Genomic DNA, 26,001 nt, shown 5'->3' on the forward strand with positions numbered 1-26,001 from the left:
AGGAATTCAAAGGGGAAGGGTTTGGTGTTGACTGTGGGGGATTTGAAGGGATTGGTGGAGGATGAGGGGAGCAGTAGTAGCAGCCTTATGGGGGTGGTGATGAAGGTGGTGGCTAATTGGAAGGCGGTGGCTAGGGTTTAGGTCATGGGGTGGTCGGTGACGTATGAGATGTATATGAAGTTGTTATCATTGTATCCTTCTCTTAATAAAGCTTGGAACTTGCAACTACTTTCCATTACTTTACAAAAGAATGGGATTGGGAGCTTCAACACTAGACCTCAAAGGTGAGTTAATTTCTCTCCTTTTTTCCCCTTGTTTGATCACTTCTTGTTTGTGTGTAGAGATTGAATAATTATGGTTGTGCATGGGTATGAAAGATGGAGTGCTATCCTTGACTGGAGCTCATTGGTGGATTGGCAAAAATTAGGATAGAGGATGAAGAATGGAGGAGGAACTCTCCGGGGAAAGAAGAAGAATTTCCAGCTGGTGCTTATGTGGCTTGGAGGGAAGGACACATGGATAAGTAGCCTACCTGGAAAGCCCACGTGGGTAGTTGACATGGAAAGGCAACGTCCATGTCAACAAACCGGCATACACATCAGCAAACCCATGCCGGAACAGCCCTTGTGCCCTCACATTGAAACAAAATTGAAGTAATGTGCTCACTTTGTTACAAATTGATATTAAGTGCTCAAGTTGCAACACGGGCAAAGTTAAGTACCCACCCAACAAAATTACCCACTAGAACACATAATCTGCATGAGAACATAGCATCATCTTATATATCATTCAACTTCAAATTCCAATGAATGATCAAAATATCACATCAAACATTTTGTTTTGCACACATATATAATCCCTGACAACAATAGTAATTAAAAACATATTGGTTTGAATACATCATAAACCCCAAAAAACAAAACCATTAATAAAATCTTCATCTTTTGTAGATCAGAATTTTTTGGCTACAGTAGTTGTCACACTTTGTTGTGTTGATAAGTCTTCCAGCTCCAATGAAGTACTAATCTACTGGCTTCATTAACCAACTTGATTTTTCTCCACAAAATTCATCATATTCCTTTTTACCTGGAGATTATAATGAATGATTAGATTAATAAGAAAAGGTAAAAACTTATTAAAATAGTTACAAAGTGAGCAATAAGATTACAATCAATTGAGATGCAATGATGAATGAAGAAAAATATGCATTTTCCTTTCCAATGATAAGTCCACCACTGTTAGCACTCTGCAAAATATATTGCAAGTTTACTTTAGCCTTATCAAACTAGTACAGATCATGAAATAGTTTGAAAGGGCATTCTTTGTTTTTTACTGTCAATATTGTTGTTGAACCAGAACTTGCAACAGTTGGTCTTTTCTTCCTTTTGATTGCCTCTGTGTTTTGCCCTATTGTGTTCTGGCTTGATGTTTTTTCCATGTTAGAACCTGCAACCTATTTTTACAAAACATTTTATATCAAGGCCAACAAATTAAATTGGAGATAATGAAGAAATACTCATAGGGTCTTACCATTTTGTTAGACCTCTTTGGCATGTGGTCTTGTTATGGCCTTCAGCATGGTAATAACCACATTTAAAAATTATGCCTTTCCTTGATAATTTTGTTTTTCCTTTGCTTTTTACCCTTGTAGTGGCTTTCTCCTCCTTTTCTTGGCTGGTAAACTGGGCATTTTTTTTTATCAAAGGTGGTTGAAGTGGTCTTTCTTCACTTATAGGCCAGAAAGCTCTACCTTTTACTAGATTAATAACAAAGGCATATGCCTTCAAATATGTATCTTTTTTGGAACCAGTGTGCCACATAATGAACTAGATCCAGCCCTCAAAAAGCAATAGTTGCCATTGCATGTTGGCAGGGAATTCTTGTCTTGCCCCATTTGCCACAAGAACAAATTTTCTCTGCTAAGATGACCACATATGCTTGTCTCTCATGCACCATTAGATCGTCCCAAAATACATCAAAATTTTCATCTCCCATTCCACTCAACCAGCCACTTTGCACTTCTTTGCCTTTCTATCTCAATTTTAGCAACAATGTTAGGGCCATATTCTCCATTCCACTTGTTAGCATAGTCTCTCTTCACTACAATTCTCTGCATCACATATTGCCTAATGTCCTCGAGCATAGAAATTATTGGTTTGTTCCTGCTATCCAGTACCACTCCATTAAAAACTTTACACATGTTGTTGTCTACCACCTCACATTTAACTGCATCTGAAAAATAAGCTTGGCACTAGCCTTGAATAGGCCCTTTTTTGCAATAATTCTTCCATGGCTGCATCTCTTCCTTTCATCTTACTTAATAGGTCTAAATTTTTCTGACCTCAGGCTGGTTTCCAGAACTGAAGCTGTAAATCCCTTCATTGATGTTTCTTGCCCCATCTTGCGTAGATGTGCCTTGCACACATCCTATGCTCAACAAATGGGAGAAGATTGGTCACTACATTAATTAAGCCCTGCAACAAAAAGAAAAGAGAACAGATTGCATTGTCACTAAAATTACAAAACATTATTTGACAAAAATAATTCATGTCACTAATGAGGATGCATTGTTTGAAAAAAATAAATTGGAAGAATATTGGTCACCCAAAAATATTACACAATATAGGATGCATAGTACATGAAAAAAAACATTCATGCTAAGCAAAAATGTAGCACTTGTCAAGGAAAAATAAACTAAGATGTCTGCACTAGAAAATAAATTAAGAGTTTTGCACACACAGAAATTATTCCAAACAGAATGTAGTACTTATGAAAAAAATTAAACTAGGATGTTTGTGCACCTTTTGTATATCACTGATGAGAGACCATCCCAAACATTCTCCCATGCATAGATCTGACTTCAATTTCTCAATAAACCAACCCCAGGTTTCACTTGTCTCTTTCTTCACAACTGCCTAAGCTACTAGGAACATTTGGCTGTTCCCATCTCTTTCGTCAACCACAAGTAACTGGCCCTTGAGTAACCCTTTAAGGAAACATCCATCCAAACCAATTATCCTCCTGTAGCCACCCAAAAAACCTTCTTTGACAGCATAAAGACATATATAAATTTTCTGAAACACTGGCAACTCATTTGTGTTACCATTTTCAGCTAGAACAACCACTATGCTCCCAAGATTTGTAGATTTAAGCTCAAGGGCATAATTATTTAGCAATTTGAAGTCCTCTATGAATTGTTCCTCAATTTTTTTTATCACCAAACTCTTGGCATTCCTGCAAACCTTGTAGGTCACGAAGACACCCAATTGTGCCCTAACCATTGCCCTTAATTGCCTGGCCTTAATGGAAAGCTTAGAATTGATCACCACACCAAATTTTTTTGCAATCAAAGGAGTTGTAACCCTTCTGTTCTTTGTGACACCTAGCAAACATGAATGGTTTGACACATAGTGCTTTACCACAAACATCTTTTTGCCACTTCACCAACTACAGAAAATCAACCATTTGCAGTCTTTTGCTGCACACTTGGCCCTTACTCTTGTTGAATCATTTTTTATGAACTTAAATTCAAATCCTCTCTAAGTTGAAAACTCTATAAGTTCATTCTTGAATGCTTTCAGGGCCTCAAACCTAAGATCCAAGTAAAAATCATCTAGAGGTCTTTTCGAGTTATATATTATCTTGCTGGACTTGTGCCGCTTAGCATCATCTGCATCTAAACCATCACTAGTATCATCATAACTGCCAGGGTCATCAGAATCAATATAATCACTCTCATGTCCAATCATTTTACCCGTTCTCACTTGGAGCCATTACATTCTCTGTGCTCTACCCAGTTCCTGCCACATTTGGTTGTCCCTCACTTCTAAATACATCTTCAGTTGCATTATCATTTTCTTCATCATCACTGTCAACATCATCTTCATTATTCCCTTTCATTTCCTTTGCCCTTTTAAAATATTTTCTCAATTTCTCCCTATCATTTTCTGTTTCATCATCTACTTCTAAGCAATAATCAATAAATGGGACATCTATCAACCCTTCTTAATCCTCTTTGCTAGAGTTACTCTCATTCCCACTATCATTGGCATTCTCAATCACATTCCCATTGCCATCTCCATTCAAATTTTGATTGCCATTGAAGTTGCCACCCCCACTAGTTTTTAGATTGCCATCCTCATTGTCCTTGTGAACATCCATCTCCACAACATTGTGTACACTGACATCAACATTACTAGGACCAACAATATCATTTACTAACACTTTTGGCAAGGTATGTTGCTACTCACCACATAAGGACTACACATATATATATATATATCTGATGTCCAGAATTTTTATTTGATCAACCAATCCTATAATCCCTCCATCATCACAAATTAATTTGAATGACCCTCACTATCCTTGTAATAGAAATCCATTGACTTGGTAATATCATGCCCTAATTCCTTAAGATCTTTCAACAAGTCCCACTGACATAATTTATCAGGATTAACACGAAAACTCATCCATTCTTCCACTGCAATATCTACCTTTTATCGGTGATCCTCCATGATGATATTTAATAGTGAATTCCCCTTGATAATCCATGCTATGTTATATAACAAACAATCCAGACTAAGGTCTGACAAAGGAATCTTAGAACATATAATATTTCAATATATGTAATATAGTTCTTAAATAAACAAAGCATACATTTTTCTACTGGCCACAAAAGAAATTGAATTCAATAATTTACAAATGCAATGCGACTAGATCCAATTTTGGAGAGCATCATTAAACATATTCAAAATGTTTATGTAGCATATTCAAACAGTCAAACCATATGCATTATTGTATAAATTAACATCTCCACTGATGTTAATGTATACATTGTCATCTCTACATTAACACATCTCATCTAATATAAAATAACACATTAAGGCAAACAAGCAAAGACTGCAGAAACCATGATAAAAAAAACTAAAATACATTAAGGAAATTACGAGGTGGTCAATTAGTTCCATATCAAGGACCATAACTTAAGACTCTAAAGAGAACCTCACATCAAACTACTATCCTAAAATGAAATTGAATGCATCAATGAAGAGAGTAAATACAATGCAACAATGATATTTTCAGCCGTAATACCATTTTTTTCATGCCTTTTCTATTTTCATTGACAAACAGAACATTAAAGTAATGAATTTTTAAATTACCCTGACTAGTCCTTCAATTATATGGTGGTCCTTCATTCCCGTTAGTGTAGGTTTTTAAAATTCATGTTTCTCTGGCATTTTTGTCAAATAGAGCAACCAAAGTCAGTTGTGGTCCTCCATACATTACTTTATGTTGGGAATCTTCATGGCGATGGCCACATACTTTAATAGTGAATGATTCTATATTGACCAAGAACAACAACACATGCAAACTACCACATACTGACATGAGATCCTCAAAGCCATAATGTTTTTATTCGTCCATATATACATTTCTTTAAGAGTGTCTAGAATAAAAGCATTAACATAGAACACTAATGAAACCAAATTAAAATTTAATAGTCGTAGATGTAATACTTAATTGAATTTTAACTCACTCAAAGCACATTCAAATCTAAAGATAATGATACACAATCAAACCTAAATAGACTGCCTTGGTTGTTGTGCTTGGAGGGAAGATCTAACAAAGTGGATACATGGAAGATGGTTGGAAAGAAGAGATGTTGGGGTAGATAGATCAGGGAAGATCATTGGAGCGAAATCGACAGGCTGTGGATGGCGATCGGCCGGACTTCGTTGGAGAATGGTGGGCTAGGGCCGGCTGGAGGGATGGGGTGAATTGAGAAAATGGGACATGAGTATAAGAGGGTTATCGGATTCGATCATGGATCAGAACTCGTTTTAAACCAAAAAAGAAGCCAGAGTATAAAAAAATTAATTTTTTATTAATATTTAATTGATGAAAATGCCACCTCAACAAAAAAATAGACGGATAAAAGAACGACCGTGAGGGGTTGGACCTACTTTGCCCAATTTTGACAATATGGGGATCTATTGAGGACAAATTAAAAGATAGGGACTAAAGGGGTAGATTGAGTAAAATACAAGGACTTAACATGGTATTCCCGAATTGGTCCCTCTACTTTTCTCTCTCTTTCTTTTTAGTCATTCTACTCAGAAATGCTCCCAAATAGTCCCTCTACTCTTGAAAATAGTTATACTTAGTCCCTTCTACTCTAAAATAAGCCAATTATTGGCTGTATTTTTCAAGAGTAGAGGGACTAGATGGAAAGAGATTAAGGGTAGATGGGGCTAAATTTGGTCATTTTCAAGAGTAGAGGGATTAGTGGGGTGCATTTCTAAGTAAAGGGACTAAAAAGAAAGAGAGAGAAAAGTAGAGGGACCAATTCGAGTATTATACCTTTATTTTCTTATCACAAACTTACACACGTCTCGATGCATATCCAGATTCAATCTCATCCGTACATCTTTCACTCAAAGGAAGCCCAGCAACCCTTTTTGGCATTCAAAGACCCAAGATCAAACCCCGGTGTCTCGTGCTCCAACCCTAGCAACTCTTCTAGCCCAGTGATATCCTCTCCCTTAATGCCTCCTCCGCATCGCTGTTGCCAGAGAAGCCATGGCCGGGCGCCAACTACGACGCCCCCACGCGGGTCTTCTTCTCGATCAGGGCTTCCCATCACCGTCTCCAAGTGCTATTCCCCTCTGGCAAGCCATTCTCATCCCCCTTCATTGTGCTTAAGCCGTGAAGTCCCATGGCACTGCACGTTGTGATGGCTTCTAGGCCCGCTACGGCGATGGCAGGGTAGAAAAGATGGAGCTCATCTAGGGAATCTAAGATTTCATCAAGCAACACAACCTCCAGGTCTCTCGATCCCTTTCTGTTTATCTCATAGCTTGATGTATTAAGGTTCTAAGTAATTTTGTTAGATCTTGTGGTTTGGGGCATTGCTGTTTGTTTCTTATATTCATTTGTGAATTGCTTGAAGAGATACATGGATTTATAGTCAATTTACTGATTATCTGTTGTACTTGTTCAAATGCTTTGTAAATTTGAGTTATAGTTCTTTGTTTGATCATGTTCTTTCATCTTATCATCAGGTACAAGTGCTCAACCAACTCATTGGTTGATTTCTTGATGGATTGATTCTTTACTTGGAAAGCGTAAGAAGAGATGAATCATTAACAAAAGAAGAAAAAAATAGGTGTGCTTCTTTTGATAAAGTGAACAATGGATGTGCTTTTCCCAATAAACAAGCAAGAAAGTTTGTAAGGAAGTTGGTTTATTTGTGAGAGGAAATGATTATGTGAAATTATTAATCACTGTTAGTTGAAGTGTTGGATCCTTGAACCTTCAAACAGAGAGCTTATAGAAAACCTTTTTGCGTAGCAGTGTTCAGACGGATTTCCATCATTAATAATGCATACTGTACACACTATCTGCAATTCAATCTAATACTATGTCAGTTTGATGTGTAATAGAATGGATTTCACATTCAAGTCCATTCCGTCGAAATCATAATTATATACATTGTGAGAGAAAATCATAAATCTGTTAACATTGATTGATGAAGAAGATAAACTATTCTTTCATATAATATTGATTAGTTATGGTTGTGTTTTTAGATAGATAGATGCCTTTGAGATTCAAAGAAATTTTTATATGTTTTCATGAAACAATGGCAGGAGCCTTGATCTGGTACTCATTCTTTTGCTTTACTTAGTGAAGTATGATCATTATTTGTAACCTAGTACAACCAAGCATGTGTTTGCTATCCAAGCTTACTTTGATTCATTTTCATCACCAGGTGAGCGAGAAGCTATTAATGCTGCAGAGAAGGTTGAAGAAAGCTTCAACTAAGGGACAAGGTAAGTCTGAAAGCTTTAGTTTAAATTATTTAGTTTGAGTATATTTTTATTTAATGTGTTGAATTTTTGATCTATCAGTTTTGCATTTAGCAATTATCATGAAATTTACATGGATGTGAAATAGTTAAACTGGAAAGTTTTATGTATGCATGCTGTGCCGATGGGTTGTTTGAGGTTATTGTGGACCCCACTATTTTTTTTAAAATCCATTCTTATCCTTTTATTTTTAATTTGTAAAAAGTTATTTTTGAGATATTCTTTTTTGATTTAATTCAGTACTCTCCTCAACGTGAGTTGCGGTCCTTTCAACCTCCCATTTGAATTACTGGTTCTCTTTGTTCTCTTAGAGAAAGCTAAAGGTGAGCCCTCCTAATCTCATTCTTGGTAGTGTGCGTCATGAGGTTCAGGAAGTTCTTCATCGGGAGTTCATCAATTAGTTGTCTACTTGTAAGATTTGAGGGTTTTACCAAAATTCTTTTATTCTTCTCTTTGCTTGTTGGCTATATGAGGGGAGAGGGGTAATAATTCTATTTCAATCTACCCAGTTCTTTTCTTCTGTTTTGTTAGAATTTTTTATTTAGAAAATTCATGGTAATCTCTATGTTTCGACTAGGTCATGTTATTTTTATTTATTTTGAACATCTTAACTATCTGATTTGTCTGCGTATGGTGTGAGTCTTGGTTTAATTTTTTTTTCTTTATTTATCATTAATTTTAGGGAAGCATGTTGATGCTATTCTAAGTATGCCATTATGATAGTACTGACCTGCTGGCAGTGGAGAAATGGAATTTTAATAAAGCCAAAGTTTTCATTTTTATAGTGTTAGCAATCCCAACTTTTGACTTTTGATGGATGTGTGTGTTGTAATATATATATATATATGTATTATCCTTCAAGAGTTAATTAGCAGTGTTTTCGCTGGTAAATTATCTTCATGTTGTACTTTGCCTTTTGGGATAGTAGGTGTAGTGTTTTAATTGAGGTCTCATACCAGTTCTGTATCTCTTCTTAAATATAGTGTCTATATGTTATGGTTGAAATCCAGGAATTCTAGATGACTTGTAAAGTTAGGATTACTGAACTGATTTTATGTTGATAGGTTCTTTTGTGGAGAGTTGAGTGGGAATCAATTTGGATTTTGGAAAGTTTAGCAAACATCAGATAAGTATTCCACATATAAATCTTATTAAATGTATATACTCTAGTTTTTTTAACATCTGGAATTTTTTTGAGAAGAGTACTGGTTTTATTTATTTATTTATATTTTAAATTATTTATTTATTATTATTTTCAGAATTATTTTAAATTAATTTAAATTTCACGTTAACATTATGTTATTTGGGTTTAGAATTATCTGAAAGGTTTAATATTTATTTAACTTTTTGAGTTTCAGATATTTTATTTAATTCCTGAATTTTAATTCATTTGTTTAAATCCAATTATTTAAGTTTTGAATTTCAGATATTTTATTTAATTCCTGAATTTTTAATTCATTTCTTTAAATTCAGATTATCTAATTTCTGAATTTCAGATATTTATTTAATTTTATGATTAATTCATTTATTTAAATTCAGATTATTTATTTTCTAAATTTCAGATATTTTATTTAATTTCTGATTAACTAATATTATTATTTTTATTATCCGTACATGTTTAGATTCCATTAACTGGTTTATTTTGATATGATAAAAATGGGATCATGTGACTTCAAATTTCTTGTAATTTGCCTGATTTGAATTTTGTTAGTTTATTGTTTTGTGAACATGAAGTATTTTGACATAGAAACTAGTCCCCAATTAACTATGCAATAATCCTGTCACTAGGGGTTAAACATTGACCGTGTAGACATGTACTCTAATATAGAAACTATAGTTTTCCACTGCTTTCCGTCGGTGAAGAATAACGACCTCTGATAATTCTGGCTCGGGTCACCAAGGGTAAAAATATGACCTCTGATAATTTTGTCTCGGGTTACCGAGAGTAAATATATGAATTCTGTGATTTTGTTTTGCCAATAGTTGTTTATGGGACCTATATGCTCAGTTTTTGACATCTGTGTTTACTTGAAATAAATTTGTTTTATTGATTTTGCATTTTGATAAATTATGATTTTGTTTAAATAATCCCTATATTTTTAGTAGATGCTTACTGGGCTGTCAAGCTCATAAATATTGTTTTTCTCTCTTTTCAGATCAGGAGTAGAGATAAGTGGCGGATAGCTTAGCGGGGATCGTTGGGCAATTGCTGATTTAATTAGCATGTAATAAGTCTTGTTTGTTGTGGGCCTAGGTTTTATTTGAATAGGCTTGTATTGACTATGCAAAACACTTAGTTTTTTTTTTCTTATGTCCCTAGATTTGACATTTATTTTGTTTGATATTGTGATTCTTGAGAAACAGGTTTTGAGTCCTTGCACGCCTACTTGGTTTCGGCCTTCTAGGTGTGTGTCCGTTTGTCAGCGCACTGAGCCTGACGAGCTGGGTTCGGGGCGTGAAAGTTATTGTGATCCGTTATAGAAGTTGCTAGTTTATGTCTATTGAATTTTTTTAAGAACATATTTTTTTTCCATTTTATAGTATATGTTGTTTATTTAGCTTTCGTCATTGAGCATTGTGCTTCTTTATTTTTATCTTATCCAACATCATTACTTGATGCCTTTGACCTGATTCAGTGGATTCTTGTCAATCTCATCAACCACTTTGGTTGTTAAGCAATAGTTAGAAGCGTGATCCTCAATCCTTAAAATGCCATATTTCTTCAACCACGGCAAAGGATTGTTCTTAATTTTCTGAATGGTTTTTTATTTGACATGAACATTTTGCTAATTCGCATATATTAGATAGTTAGTTTTAAATTTATTTGTAGGCAAATATTCTTTTGTGTAAGTTTGACATTGTCTTGGATTTACTTGTCATATGTTGCCATCTCATCAAAATATTCTTTGGTAGGTAGATATGAATTTTATTGGCCCTCATATTCTTCCTTTTTTTTTGTGATGTGTTCTTCTCACCTATTATTATAGTTGTATGATAATTTCTTTTTATCATCCTCCAAATTTCTATGATGTATGTGTTATTAAAAGTACTTGCTCCTTATCCAGGACCGTAGATCACACTAAATAGGATTTTATTGATGTTGTAGAGGTGGGTTTCTAGCTAAAAATCTTGATAGCCATTTACTATCAACTGTTTGGATGTTTTTATGTCAAGTCATTATATCTATTAACAGTCAAATTAGTGGCATTATTATCTTGAGGTTAAGAATTTTCTCCATTAAATTTTCTTCTCTAAGAATTTATTTCTACAATGCTTTGACTAGAATGGGCTTTTCTTATTATTTTTTTTAATATGAGCCAACCTGCTGTTTTACTTCTGTTAATTATATGCTTTCTGAAATTTGAATGGTATATTCTAGGTATAATACCCTAGTTGGTCCCTCTACTTTTCTCTCTCTTCTCTTTTGGTCCCTCTACTCAGAAATACTCCCGACTAGTCCCTCTACTTTTGAAAATGTGTCCACTTAGTTAAAAATGCTCCCAACCAGTCCCTCTACTTTTAGAAATGTGCCCACTTTGTCCCTCTAAATGGGCACATTTTTAAAAGTAGAGGGACTGATTGGGAGCATTTTTAACTAAGTGGGCACATTTTCAAAAGTAGATGGACTAGTCTGGAGCATTTCTGAGTAGAGGGACCAAAAGGGAAGAGGGAGAAAAGTACATGAATTATTTTGGTGATTATACCTATATTCTACACTGTCTTATTACTGTAAACAAGAGTGTAGCTCTTAGAATATTTCTCTTATATTCCACAAGATGGAAGGTAGATATTTTCTGTTACTTCTCTGTTGTGTAACACATGGCCTCTTTATTATCCATTCATTCCCCTTTTACATTGTAAGAGTGGTCATTCACTGCTTCTAGCAACTTATATTATGATTCTCATGATTCCATCTTTAGATAAATAAAAAGATGTACATATATTATGCTTAGCATTCCTTCCTATCAAATTGTAGGATAAATAATGTGCAAGCTTAATTAGGGTTTGGCTATGTTGCCGACTCTGCACCTAAAGTAATACCTTCTACATCTAATTAATAATGAACATCTTAAACCATATCTTGTTTGCATGAATAGATAAATTATTTGTTGTTTGGTGTACTTCTTTCTATCTATGACTTTATCTCTAGTTGACCATTCATTCAACAAAGCAAGAATGCATTAATTATAAAAAAAATATCGATAAATTAATTGTGAGATCGCTATCTGGAGCTTGTGGAGCATGCATCTCAAACACAAGAAGGGCATGACAAGCTTCCTATTATGGATGAAACAACTCTATCATCTGAGGTTAGAGATTTGGGTCAAACTCTTAGTCAAGTCCAAGATGATAATGAGGGGCTTCAACAGACGCTTAGCCAAGTACAAGATAACAACAAGGAGCTTCAACAAAGTTTGCTTGAAATGAAAGAGGAGAGGGACCAATATTGTGAGGAGATAATGCGTCAAATGAAGGGCATGATGATGAGTTTTGAGAAGAGGATTCTTCAGCGATTGCAGCTTACCAACGATCATGATGTTGATCTTCATGATTTATAGTTGTATTTGGCATAGAATTATTATTTTGGGTTGAACATATATATTTAAACATTTCTTTTGTATGAACGGATGAATTTATCTTATTTATTGGTATTCTAGGGTTAAAAAAAAATTAATGTACCAGGTTTTAAAAAAAAATTCAAGGATATAATTTTTATTTTATTTTTTTTATTGACTTGAATGTGAGAAACAAATTAGAAAAGGATTAATTTGTTTCAATATTGTTTTTTTTAATTAACATTAGAAATGGATTAGGAACAAAAACACTTTTGTTTCTAATAACTGAATTGCAACAGATTTTAGAAATGGATTACCAACATATATTTATTCCGTTTTAAATTTTTAAAAGTTAGAAACATATTGTTTCCCATTTCTAAATTTAGAAATGGAATATTTTGCCATTTCTATTTATATTAGAAACAAGGGTTTTCAAAACAGATAAATGCCGTTTCAAATCAATTTTTAAACTGAATTAGCAACGGATTAGAAACAAGAAAAATGTCATTTCTAAACGATAATTTTCTTGTAGCTATAGTAAGGCTTGACCACTTGAGTGTAACGATGATGTCTAGAAGGTTCTCAAGGTTGTGGATGCAACACATGATTTGGAGATTAATCCATGAATGGATGAAATTCATAACTTCCCATTGTCTATTTTTAATGATGAATGAATTTGTGTATTTTTCAAGCCTATTGCTTCTCAGATGTATCACTATTTTTTTAAAATTTTATTTTGTTGTATTATTTGTTAGGAATGTCTAATAACAATGAATGGGTTTTTTAATTAACAACTAAGGCAGACCTTCTGGGGAGTGCCCAAGGGTCGAGAAATGTAGAGCGACTTGTACGCCTTGGTCTTAGAGAAGTCAAGATCGTACAATTCCAAATGGAACCCGATCTCTGTGTAACTCATTAGATGCAATGAAGAGTGCCTCGCAGTTGGCACTTATTCTAATTAGTGCAGTTCCAGCTCATTGTGCCCCTATCCAAGATGAAGATGGCTAATACCTCTAACATGAGCCTCAATTCGCCATTTGTCTACTCGATTCTCTGTCGTCATAATTAGATGTAGCAACATCATTCTATTTTATCGGTTATATAATAGAAGAGTAAGTAATTAGTACTAAGTGTATTTGTCCATGTGGATTTAACTACCCAACTTTCGGTTACACTTTACTACTTCATATAAACTGTGCACTTGCATTATAATACGCAAAGGGTGTATCAAGATCATAGATAGAATGTAGAGGTTGAGTGTAAAACTAGAGATATGGTATATAGTATTGAATTCTTCAAATTAGGGTTAATCCTAATAGAGGGGATTCATGGAGCACTATAATACAATTGTAGAGAAATGGACATCGTTGCATGGGATTTGGGTTTGATTGCCTTGAGAAAGGGGTCAAACTAAATTAGAATTTTCCACTGTACAAGAACACTCATCAATTAGTCAGTATAAGAAATCACTTGCATAGTAGTCATAAGGGGATTGTGTTAGAGATACCATCTTCTGACCCAGATTTTTCCTTAGATTTGCTAGTCTTAGTTATTTCTTTGCTTGCCTAGATTTTTAGCAACACCACTCGATTTCTTTGGCTGGATAATAGATTCTGTTAAGAGCACCAGTCCTTGTGGATTCGACTACCATACTTGTAAGGTACACTTTACTACTGCATGACCCATATACTGTGGAAACTTCACAAATTAAAATTATATAAAATAAAATCAGATAGATGAGGAAGTAAAACAAAATTGTCATATCAACTAAATGATTTGATGATTACCTTATTTTTTTTCTTTAATTAAATTTAGGTTTGGAAAATTATTTCTAATAAGCTAATTTTGTTCCTTGGATCATCCTACATCTTCTAGTGTTGAACAAAGGTCCCACAGCGAATTCATAAGCATTCTCCTCTTCTTCTCTAAATAGCGGTTAGGGTTAGAGAGAGAGAGAGAGAGAGAGAGAGAGAGAGAGAGAGAGAGAGATCGGGGGGTGTATCTCACCAAAGAATAGAATTATATTTTTAAGACTAGCGAGAAGAGTCATATGTATAGAAACTTCATAAAACGTGATAAAAAATTATCTTAATATGAAGTCCAAATAGAAATGAGTCCCAAAGCAACCAAAGCAACTTTTTTGTCTTCACCCCTTGTAATTTTTATTAACTATTCGACTCGATCCAACTTTAATAAAAAATAAAACTTAAGTTAAAACCTAGAACAATTTACAATTTCACTTCATTCTATGAAGTAAAATTCTAAATTAACAATTTTGCCACTAAACTCAAAACGAGATTGATTCTTAATTCCTTTAAGCATGAATCTCTAGGTTCGTCTCGATTGACAATGGGAGGATACCATAAAACGTAGATAATACTTAGTCAGCCCCGTGGCCCCATATCATAGCTCAATTAAACACAAATGATTAGATCATTACGAACATTTTTTATTATGATTATCATATGTGTATACACTTTTCGTTCTTGTGTCCTAAATGAGTGAGAGACATAGAAATTATCAAACTCATTATCGATCATATGCAAATAACCATAGTAGAGTAAGATTATCAAACTACCCTTCGTATCTCACATGATTAGTTTGATTGTCTAGGACAAGGTCTTCTCATCTCTCCTCCTCATGTTCACATGGGATATTAACTCGTTTATTTCCTTGAGAACGAATTCTTTCTTGGTGATCACTCATAATTGTTACTTGCCTGACTTAGCTGCACTTCAAGGTTGGCCCTATCAAAGGATAACTAAGCCTAACTACTCTACTAACAGACTAAACATCACAAGCATATCGTGATCATATGAGTGGACTTTAGTTTAAGGTCTACTCATATGATCACAATCAACAATCCTAATCATTGATGGTCAAAGAGAAAAAGCCATGTGTTTGGATTATTGCAAGTCATGTTCGAATACACTTATCCCATCAATGCATCTATGACATATGCTCCCACTATCTCATAGTATTCAACTAGCACTTTTCGTCAAAGTATATGCCATTCAAATCCTTATGAATCTTAAACACCTAATTAAAGATTCTTTGATTTGCAAACTATTTAAGTATATAAGTACTAAACCTTTTTAGCGCCCTTCTCTTTATCCCATAAAGAGTAGAAGATTTAACTTAATACACAAGGACTGTGATGTTCAAAACTAATCAATCATGTATAATTAAGGTCTATCACACCTTATCTCTAAATGTACACTTAACCTTTATCCTCTATGTGTGATCTATATATGATTGACTTCTTAATCCTAATCATACATATTTGATATGTCTTTAGGGTTTCCGCACTAGCAAATACAATCATAAAATGACATGGAGGATTCTCAAGAATATCTCAAATAACCAATATGATTAAATTAGGAAATCAACTATAAATCATCTCAAGGTCAAATGGTCTAAGGCACCAATAAAGGTTTGGCCTCTCATATTACAAGAAATTATAATGAAATTCAAATCTAGAGACATTAATGAAAACATATAAAAAACTTCCTCAATTCTTCTCTTTAGTTGATGATGGAATCTCCCTAATCAAAGTTGTTATAATCCAATCTAGTACCTAACGAGCCGAAGGAGTGGCACCAACTTTTCCCTGATTAGCCTCCTTTGATCTTAGTTTGAAACCCTAATCTCCAATTAAGCTTTTGCTAAAAGTCCCCAAAAAAAACCTTGTTGTCGGGCTTTATACTACATGTAAAAAGATAATCCATGCTTGTATTAAAGGTGTGATTGACCCATGTTCTTTATTGGTAGCACCCAAGACTCAAATCTTCATGAATTTAGAATTCCAGTAATAAGCATGACCAAGGAGTACGCTCATGCTCTTCTAACCACGATTGTGCTCGGTGCAAGACAACCATGTTTGAGCCACTCATGCTTTTCAATTTCTCCGCAACAGTGGTCTGTACACCCTAAACATGCTTGTGCTCTTCTTTGGAAATGTGTTTTATTGCTTGTTTCACTCCGATTCACTCTAATTTTCCTTCCTTTTGTCTTTGATACCTAATTTTATGTTCAATAAACACAAAATACCTAATAGTGCACAAAAATAGAGAAATTCATGTTAAATGACAACCTAAATGCATGTGTTTATAATATAAAAAATACATATTTCATGCACTCATCAGCTACTATAGATAAACATCGGTATGTAATAATATTTATACCAACAAAAGAATATACATCAATAAATGTCTCATTTATTTTTATAGTTATAAAGTTTTACTAGTATAAACAATCTATAGCTATGAAATTTGATCGTCACTATAAAGAAGCGTCAATATATGACAATATTTATATCAATAGATGAATATCCATCAGTAAATGTATGATTTATTTTGATAGTTATAAAATTCCATTGGTATAGACTGTTTATAGCTATGGAATTTTAGCCACTATAGATAAATGTTAGCAAATGACAATTTTTTTTAGTATATAAAGTCACATAACTAGGCCATTGAGACTAACACTCTTATGTCTCTCATAGATATGTTTGCACAAAATTTTAAGAAAAGTTGAGAGAGAGTGAATCTAATGATTTTAAAAAAGGCATTCTTAGGTAACCATGTTCTCCTCTTATGAGCAAGAAAGAGATTGTCTAAGAGGGGATTTATGAGCTATTTGGGAGTTTACAGGGGTAGATCAAAGGAAGAGGGAAGGTTGATTTTCCTCTACATCAAGAGGAGCCTACATTACGCTGTTGTCTGAAGCCTTAATCAAGTGGGGTTCTTTGGTCTTTTCCTTCAAGAAAACAAGTTTGCTTCTTAATTAAAGCATCAACAAAAGGTTTAGATCATGTTATTTCTTGGCGAGTTAGCAAAATTCTTGCTTGTTAGTGCTGCATGAATGGTTTTCCATATAAACCTTAGTGTCTTGTCCTATTCTAACCTTCTTTGGCTATTAATTACACTTCTATGCTAGTTGTTGTTTATATTTACCTTGATTGTAGTTACATCTCTTAGATATTGGTTAAGATTTTGTTAAAAAAACTGATTTTAAAGCTTTTGATTTATGATGAGTGCATGATTTATAGAACATAAAAAAGGTGGCTATGTAAAATGAATTAGGTTTCCTTTGAGGTGTCAACTGAACCGTGTCAGCCTTGGCATGATACAACTCAACATGACATGGACTATGCCCAGCTGTGCTAGGCTTGATTTTTGTAGCTCGCATACCATGTAGGCCTAAGTATGCATCATGCATGCCAACATAGCATGGCCATACGTGCTCGCCTTAATTAGCACGACTAGCAAAAATAAATTAACAACCATCTCGGCTAGCCAAGGTTTTTTTTTTACTCTATTTAAATGGTTAAAATGCCATTTTTAACCATTCTAGCAACTATAAAACACTTAATCTTCAGGATATTTTAGTCTTTAGGGGTAAAATGAATTTTTTACTCTTGCCAACAACTATAAATGGCTAGTTGATGAGTGAATTTTGGGAATAGAAAATTTTTGAAACAAAACTATAAATACCCACAAACACCAACAATTTCTCCCACACCAAACTACTTACTCTTACTCTAATTCTCAAGCATTAAAACTCTTAGCTCTCAACCTCTTCAAGTTCAAAATTTAAAATTTGCAAGTTTCAGCTCCAAGTTCTTTATCAATTCCTCAATTGCATTTAAAGGAAATTGGGTACTCAATCTAACGACTTCTTCAATTATTTTTAAAGTAGTTGGGAAACTAGGTTCTTCCAACTTTCCTTATGATATTGCTTTATTTTATCTTCATGAGAGTAATCCCCACGAGTTTTGCAAATTCTAATGCTAAACCTATTATTGGATCCCCTAATATGGGACTACCTACCGGCGAGGCTCAACAAGCTCAAGAAAATGAACTTCTGAAGTATGATAATTTTATGATACTATTGAATTTCCAAATAAAGATACTTATGTAATTTGTAAAAAAATTTAAAACAAAATTTTCTTGCCAAACATCAAAGATACTTATGCAATGAGAATTTTTCATGCCATTTATTATTTAAGATGAACAAACTTTTTACCTTATTGAAAATTTAGGGGTCCTTTGGCATTGTTTTTGTTTTTGTTTTTGTTTTGTTTTTATTTTGTTACCAATTTTTTGAAAACAAAAACATGTTTAGATACCAGAGTTGTATGTTTGAGATAGCAAAAAGTACAAAAGCAAAAATATATATATATATATATATATATATGTATTTTTTAAAATTTTGTGTTATTTTTTTAATTTATATTTTTATAATTTTTATAATTTTTTTATATTAATACACAAAATTAAATTGTATTAGTAAACAAAGGTTTTTTTTATATATATTTTTATAAAAAAATATAAAAATAATGAGATGTCAAATTTTTTATAAATTTGAATTAGTGAAAAAGGAAGACATGATATATAGATTTTTGTGATAATTAGGAAAGATTTAAAAAAAAAACTAAAGGAGATTTTAAAAATCTCAAATCTCTAACCATCTTTATCTTAAATTTCCTAATTATCTAAAAAAATTACAGATAAATCTTTCAAAAAAAAGATAGGAGAAAATAAATTTTGAGATCGGAAAAACCAAGAAAAAAATTATGAAGAAAAAGAGAGTTGAAGATCTTAGAACGTTTGCCTAAGCCATTAATGTTTATGAGAAAAATATAGTATTCTCTCCCTTCCAAAATACATGTCGTTTTATGAAAAAAAAATTTATTCCAAAATTGTTGTCATTTTACAATATCAAGGCAATATATATTTATTTATATTTTCCAATTTTACTCATCTTCAATTCCCTAAGTTATATAAATGAAAAGAGTAATATTAATAGTCCCAAGAAAAATACATGGTTTCAAGAGATGGTTAGTTTAGTAATTTGGTTGATTTTTATGTTAAATTTTAGATAATTTAATACTATCATTAATTCTTGTACAATAGTTGAAAACATAAAAATTGTGTTTCCACTTTTTGTAAACATGGATGTTGAAACAAAAATATCTTGCCAAACCTGTTTTTCTTGTTTTGTTTCCAAAATTTAGAATTTGCAACAAAAATAAAAATTTAGCAACAATGCCAAATGACCCCTTAGCGTTTATAAAATAACTTCTTTGAGGTTTAAATCAAAATTTTAAATCATTTTCAAAGAATACTATAAGAAAATACTGCCTTATTATTTATCATGAGTATAAAGAAAGCTTAATTTTTGGAATATGTAAAATTCATTTTGAATAGCTCTCATTTGTGCTATTTCAACTTCTCAATTTGAGAACTAATTATTCTAAGTTTTATTGAATTGAAAACACTGACAAACAACAAGTAATTAATATTGTAGCCTATATCATGAGTACTATTTATGTATATAAAATTTAAAATTTATATTTTCAATCACTTTAGATAATGTTTCAGCAAATAATAATGTGGTTGATAGCTTAAAAATGAATTTAAACCCTATGATTTTTAGAAATTTATTTCATATTCAATGTGCATGCCATGTGTTAAATTTATGTGTTAAAGATGGTTTAAAAATAATTTGATTACTATCTTGAAAAATTAGGGTAATGTATTTTATATGTACAAAATTTTCACATAAAAGACATAAATTTAGGAAAATATTATATTCAAATGGTAAAAATTATGAAATTAATTATTAATGTTGAGCATGGGTGGAATTCAACTTATGCAATGCTAGATTGTGTCTATGATAATAGAAATGCTATTTCAATATTTTGTGATGAGCATTTTCCAGAAGTTCAAATTAGTAGTTATGATTGGATTTTTTTTATTTTTTATTTTTTTTTATTTTTATTTTTGGTACATGGTTTTGATTGGAAAAGTAGTAATATGATAAAGGGGTTTTTGAAACTTTTGTATGGTGCAACTAATTTTTCAGATGTTTTTTTATCATACTAATTGTATGATTATTAATAAATTATATTTTATTAGTGAGATTTTTTTAAAATATATAGACATCCTAATTTTGTTCCCGTTATTGCTCCCATGGAACTAAAAATTTAAAAAAATATTTTGAAAAAATTTAACCTCTTCATAACTTATCTATGATTCTTGATTGATGTTTTAAAATTGATGGTACTTTTTGTTTAATTAATTTTTATAATGAAAATATGGGACTTGTCCATTCTTGTTATAAAAATAATTATTGTTGTTTGTTTTATGAAATATATTACAATTTTGATGGAATTTATGGTAATTAGATGAGCTTCTAATTAAACTACAAATATTGAAAATACCCTTTTCATCCGTTAATCTTAATCTGTAGCACATGTTGTAAATATGATTATAAGGAAATTTACCAATGGTGCTTCATCTTCTTTTTCTTCTAATAATGCTAGTACTAGTTTATCTTTATTACATGAATTAAATCTTGATTTAATTCATAATTTTAAATAATTTTCTTGATTAAGAGTAAATTAATAATTTTAATATCTTTTTCATGATGGCAAGCACAAGAGCATATTTATCCTATTCTAATTGTGGTGGCATGTGATATACAACTCATTGATGTCCACTTTAACACTAGAGTTTTGATTTAGTACAGGAAAAGAGTACTCGACGATAAAAAAAAATTGACTGAACTAACAAACAGTGCAAATGTCAATATGTTTGAAAGATTGGTTAAACACAGAAGAAAAATTATAAGACTAAAGTGGACATGGCATAGACAATAATACTGGGGAAGGTGCTATATGAATCGAAGGTTCAACATATAGTGATATAGAAATACACTGATGCTATATTTAAGTCAAGAATTTCATGTCTTCATAATCTACAACTTCAAGGTTTCAAGCTTTTAAGAAATGAAGATTTCAAAGTTGAAATTTTTTGGAAAATTTATGGGATAGATCTGGGGGGTTTTCTCCCTTTGTACTGTTCATAAAAATGACAATGTTTTATTTCTATTTTTTATTTTTTTTATTTTTTCCAACATTAATCTATTATACAATATCAATTTTTTTCAAGTTGTTTTGTCATTACTTTTGTCTTCCTGCAATATTGCATATTAAATTTTAATGAAAGCTTTTTATTTTTTCCATTCATTTCATTTTGTATATAGTTCCTTTCAATAGTTTTCCTTATTTTTTTTTTTCTAATGTTAGGTCCCATTCGATATTTTTATGTTTTTTTTAGAAAGAAACACTTACTTTTTATACTTTTGAATAAATCACAGACTTTTGAGGATATTTTCTATTTTAAATAATTATAAATATTGCAATATATATATATATATATATTTAAATGTGGTTCTTAGACTTAATTTATACTTGAAAGTTATTTATATAATTCTCGTTATATAAAAGTCTTGAAAGTTATTTTTATTCCATTAAAATAATTGTATATTTGCTTATGTACGTGTTTTGTTTTTATATTTTTTGAAGTATTTTCAAGGATTTTTTGAAATTTTCTGTGTTTATTAAAAAAAGAGTCATGGCGACCAACTCCGCACAGCACCGGTTCAACCAATCTGGGTTGTGTCCTCTGCTGGGTCGACCCCAAAGTACAGATGTGTTGTGATTGCCCGATGTAATTTCCATTTGGCCGTGCTGGCCCGTGGGATGCACAAGGCCCTGGCAGCTTCAGGCACATGTTGTGTTGTGCCAACTCGTTTATTGCGGAGTTGCAAGGAAACCATTACAGGAATTAATTTTTCATAAAAAAAAAAGTACTCACAAAATATTTATGGCAACTTAATATCACCTTACAAACACTATACTTTCAATGGCAAGTTTATAGCACTAAAAAGAATGCTTATTCGCTACAACAAAAATAAGAAAATAAAAAACTTTAATATCCAAAAATCAATAATGTATATATATATAACATAATTTGTCAATCTAAATTAAATTGTAACAACAACAGTGGAAAATATATAGAGAATTTAAATTAATTATACAAAATTTGTTTGTAATTGTTAATTTAACGAAAAATGGTTTTTTTTCTTGGAATAGACAAACTAATAGCCCTCCACAGTACACATAGTCACTGAGCAATGAATATCAGTTCCCCTCTCACCTATGAACCAAGAAATCTTTGGTGCCAATTGGCTATAAAACTTTTAGCAAACTAGCTCGTCATAAAAAGAATAAAACGATGAAGTAAGTCATTTTTATAAAGCCAAAATAACCAAATTCATGTCATTCCATGTTAATTCCATAAGAATTTAATTGTGAGTTCTTCAATTGAAATCCATCTCTGATTGTACTGATTTTGTTTGCATATAAGTTTGTCCTCTTTATTCTACTTTGGAGTGTATCTGTCCATTGTGGTTTCTTGTTGGTTCCCTAGAAAGCATCCTAGGCTTTCTTTGTGGTGAGTTTGGCGCTTTGATGGATGGAGAAAAATCATAGATATTTCTCTCCTAAAATCATATATCATAGTTATTGAAGGAGTTCTTGCAACACTTTGGAGATACTTCACTCTATTATGAGCTTTCTCTTGGTATATGTTTCTTGTTAAGTACATATACCCACCTTTTCATTATCACAATTCATAGTGTTAAAATTATAAAAAAAATAGCAATTATTGGAGTTCTTGTAGTTTTCTTGTTATTATTTTTGTCATATCAACTTTTTAACCCATCAATTATTGAAGTGTCCACTGTGGCATTGATACCCTCTTTTCTAGCTTCCTCAAAAGGAATGGCCACATAATTTGTTCTCATTACCTATATATATATATAAGGGGAGAAAGAGAGCCTATTACATGTATAGCTCAGTCCTTCATTAATTCCCACCTTTATGATAATGAAGGGTTTCATCTTAGTCCCCTTAATCATCTTGTTGTTTGTTACCAGTGGTCATGCTTCACAAACAAGTGATATTGAGCTACCATCAGAGGTTGGTCAGAGCATCAATGCAAATGAGATGAAGACATACATCATTCACTTGACCAAGTCTGAGAGCAGGAAGTTACTCGACTACAAAGAGTTGGAGAGCTGGCACAAGTCTTTCCTTCCAAACTTGACATTGGACTCGGGTGAGCCCCGGCTAGTGTACTCCTACTTTGAAGTGATGATTGGGTTCGCAGCAAAATTAACACCTGATGAAGTGCAAGTCATGCAACACATGGATAGCTTCCTGCATGCAGAGCTGGATGTTCAGAAAGATCTACTCGAGACCACATACACTCCTAAGTATTTAGGGTTAAGTGATCCATCAACTGGAATATGGCACACTGAGTCCAACATGGGAGAAGGCATCGTTATCGGAGTGATAGACTCAGGTATCCCACGGAACCACCCATCATTTTCTGATGATCAAATGCCTACAAAACCAGCCAACTGGAAGGGAAACTGCAACTTCACCAACTTCACTTGTAACAAGAAGATCATCGGCGGAGGGACATATGGAATTAACAGCAAAGTGACTGATCCACCAGTGGACACAGGTGGACATGGGAGCCATGTGGCGAGCATAGCCACAGGGAATTTTGTGAAGGATGCCATGGTTGTTGGCAAGTATAGGTACACGGCCTCAGGGATGGCGCCCAGAGCTCACCTGGCCATCTACAAGACAAACTTATCTCGTGCTGATAGTTTGAAGAGTTATGATCAGGCGATGATTGACGGAGTGAATATCATCAATTACTCTATAAGTGCCGAGCCAACCGATAACTTCTACCTTGATACTGCTGCCTTCTCTGGCTATAAGGCCACCAAGAAAGGTATCTCTGTGTCAGTCTCCGCCGGTAACAGGGGAGCCCCAAAATCCCTAAGTCACTCAGCACCTTGGCTCATGGTGGTGGGCGCAAGCTGGCCAGATAGAAGGCTTGCAGCGACAGTGCGGCTTGGTAATGGGGATGAATTCATTGGAGAAACTGGATTTTATCAGCCAACTCAATTCAACTCATCCAATTTTCTTCCAATTGTATACCCTGGAGCCAACAACAAAAAAGAAACTTTAGGTTGCTGGAGTGGTTCCCTGAATGGGATTGATGTGAAGAATAAGATAGTGTTATGCTGGGCAGGTGATAAAAACATCAACAAAGGTAGTGTTGTTCGCTCTGCCGGTGGAGCTGCCATGATTCTTATGGGTTCAATAAAGACCACTCGAAACGACCAACATGTTCTTCCAGTATGCCATGTCAACTCCGACGATGCAAGGAAGATCCTAGCATACTATACCTCGCTTGGAGTATCACCTCCCAATGCTACCATCATATTTAATGGGCAGGTGTCCGGTCGCCGCCCGGCTCCGACAATTGCCACCAACTCGTCTAGTGGTCCTAGTCTAACGAATGGTGGCATTTTGAAGCCGGATGTGATCGCGCCAGGCTATGAGATTCTTGGAGCATCTATTCACAAAGACAACCCCTTCAACAACTATTTCAAGTATTACAAACCTAAGAAATTTCTTTTTAATTAATTACATCTCTTTCTGGCTATCACTAATCACTCTATTTAAACATCAGGTTCGACACTGGCACATCCATGGCATCGCCTCATGTAGTAGGAGTCATGGCTTTGCTCAAGAAGAAATACCCAACATGGTCTCCAGCAGCCATCCAGTCAGCAATAATAACAACTGCAGATGATGTTGATCTCGCTGGAAATCCATTCATTCACATGAAAAACTGGAAGCCATCCAACATCTTTGATCGAGGAGCAGGACATATCAATCCCATTAAAGCAATGAATCCAGGCCTTGTCTACGACCGTAACTTCAATGATTACATTGGCTACATGTGTTTTCTTAATTATAATCCCACATATATGCAACGTTTCAATAGTAGAAAAGTGGATTGCTCCAAAGAGAAGAAGATCAAACCATCCCAACTAAACTACCCTTCCATCATGGTAACTTTGAGTTCCAACTCTCCAGATGAGACTGTTATGAGGACAGTGACCAATGTAGGTAATGCCAACTCTGATTACACACCAAGAATTTTTCATCCAGCCAATGCAAACTTGATCCTCTCTACAAATAGACTCCAATTCTCTGCTCAAAACCAACAATTAAGTTTTAATGTCAAGATAACCATTGGGCAACCAGCTCCTGTCAAGGGCACAATATCTGAAGGAAAACTAGAGTGGGTATCAACATCAGGTGGCCATGTGGTCCGAAGCCCCATTGCTGTCGTCTTTGGCTGAAACATTTCTCATTTATATACATTCGTCATGCATGGTGGTTTGTTGATCTTAATGTTTGCTACTACGAGAATAATGCTTGTTTTCCTTTTCATGTAGCATCTCACTTTGTATTGGATTATTTATTAATTTATGAATGAAGGGAACTTACTCCATATGCTAATTATAATTGATCTCTGGTTGCATGTGTTCATTCAACTTTGCCTGTTACTTGGTGACTGAAGCATATATATGGAATTTACTGTAATGTGATTAAAATTATTATTGTTCTATCATGTTCTAAACTGGAAGTTCAATCTTCAAGTGACTTATTTGAGTTAAACAACTTCAATAATCCAACATTAAACAAAATACAATCTAACTTATAAAACTTAAGCACAAAGAAGTCTCCGAAACAATATGAAATATGGTATAAACTAATTTTTAAGTCCATCAACTAGTAAGCCCATACCACTATTTATGATCTGAGGATTAATCAACAAATTATTCATATGCTTGAC

General features: G+C 33.3%; 1 protein-coding gene across 1 annotated transcript; it reads left to right on the forward strand.

Moving 5' to 3' along the window:
* The first annotated feature begins 23,128 nt into the window (after positions 1-23,128).
* Positions 23,129-25,664, forward strand: LOC120256242 (subtilisin-like protease 4). Its single transcript, XM_039263969.1, has 2 exons — positions 23,129-24,745; positions 24,826-25,664. Exons 1-2 carry the CDS (start codon positions 23,154-23,156, stop codon positions 25,502-25,504), a joined length of 2,271 nt encoding a protein of 756 aa, XP_039119903.1. The 5' UTR covers positions 23,129-23,153; the 3' UTR covers positions 25,505-25,664.
* Positions 25,665-26,001: the final 337 nt, after the last annotated feature.

This window comes from Dioscorea cayenensis, unplaced genomic scaffold (genome assembly GCF_009730915.1).
Source record: "Dioscorea cayenensis subsp. rotundata cultivar TDr96_F1 unplaced genomic scaffold, TDr96_F1_v2_PseudoChromosome.rev07_lg8_w22 25.fasta BLBR01001349.1, whole genome shotgun sequence".
Lineage (NCBI taxonomy): Eukaryota > Viridiplantae > Streptophyta > Magnoliopsida > Dioscoreales > Dioscoreaceae > Dioscorea > Dioscorea cayenensis.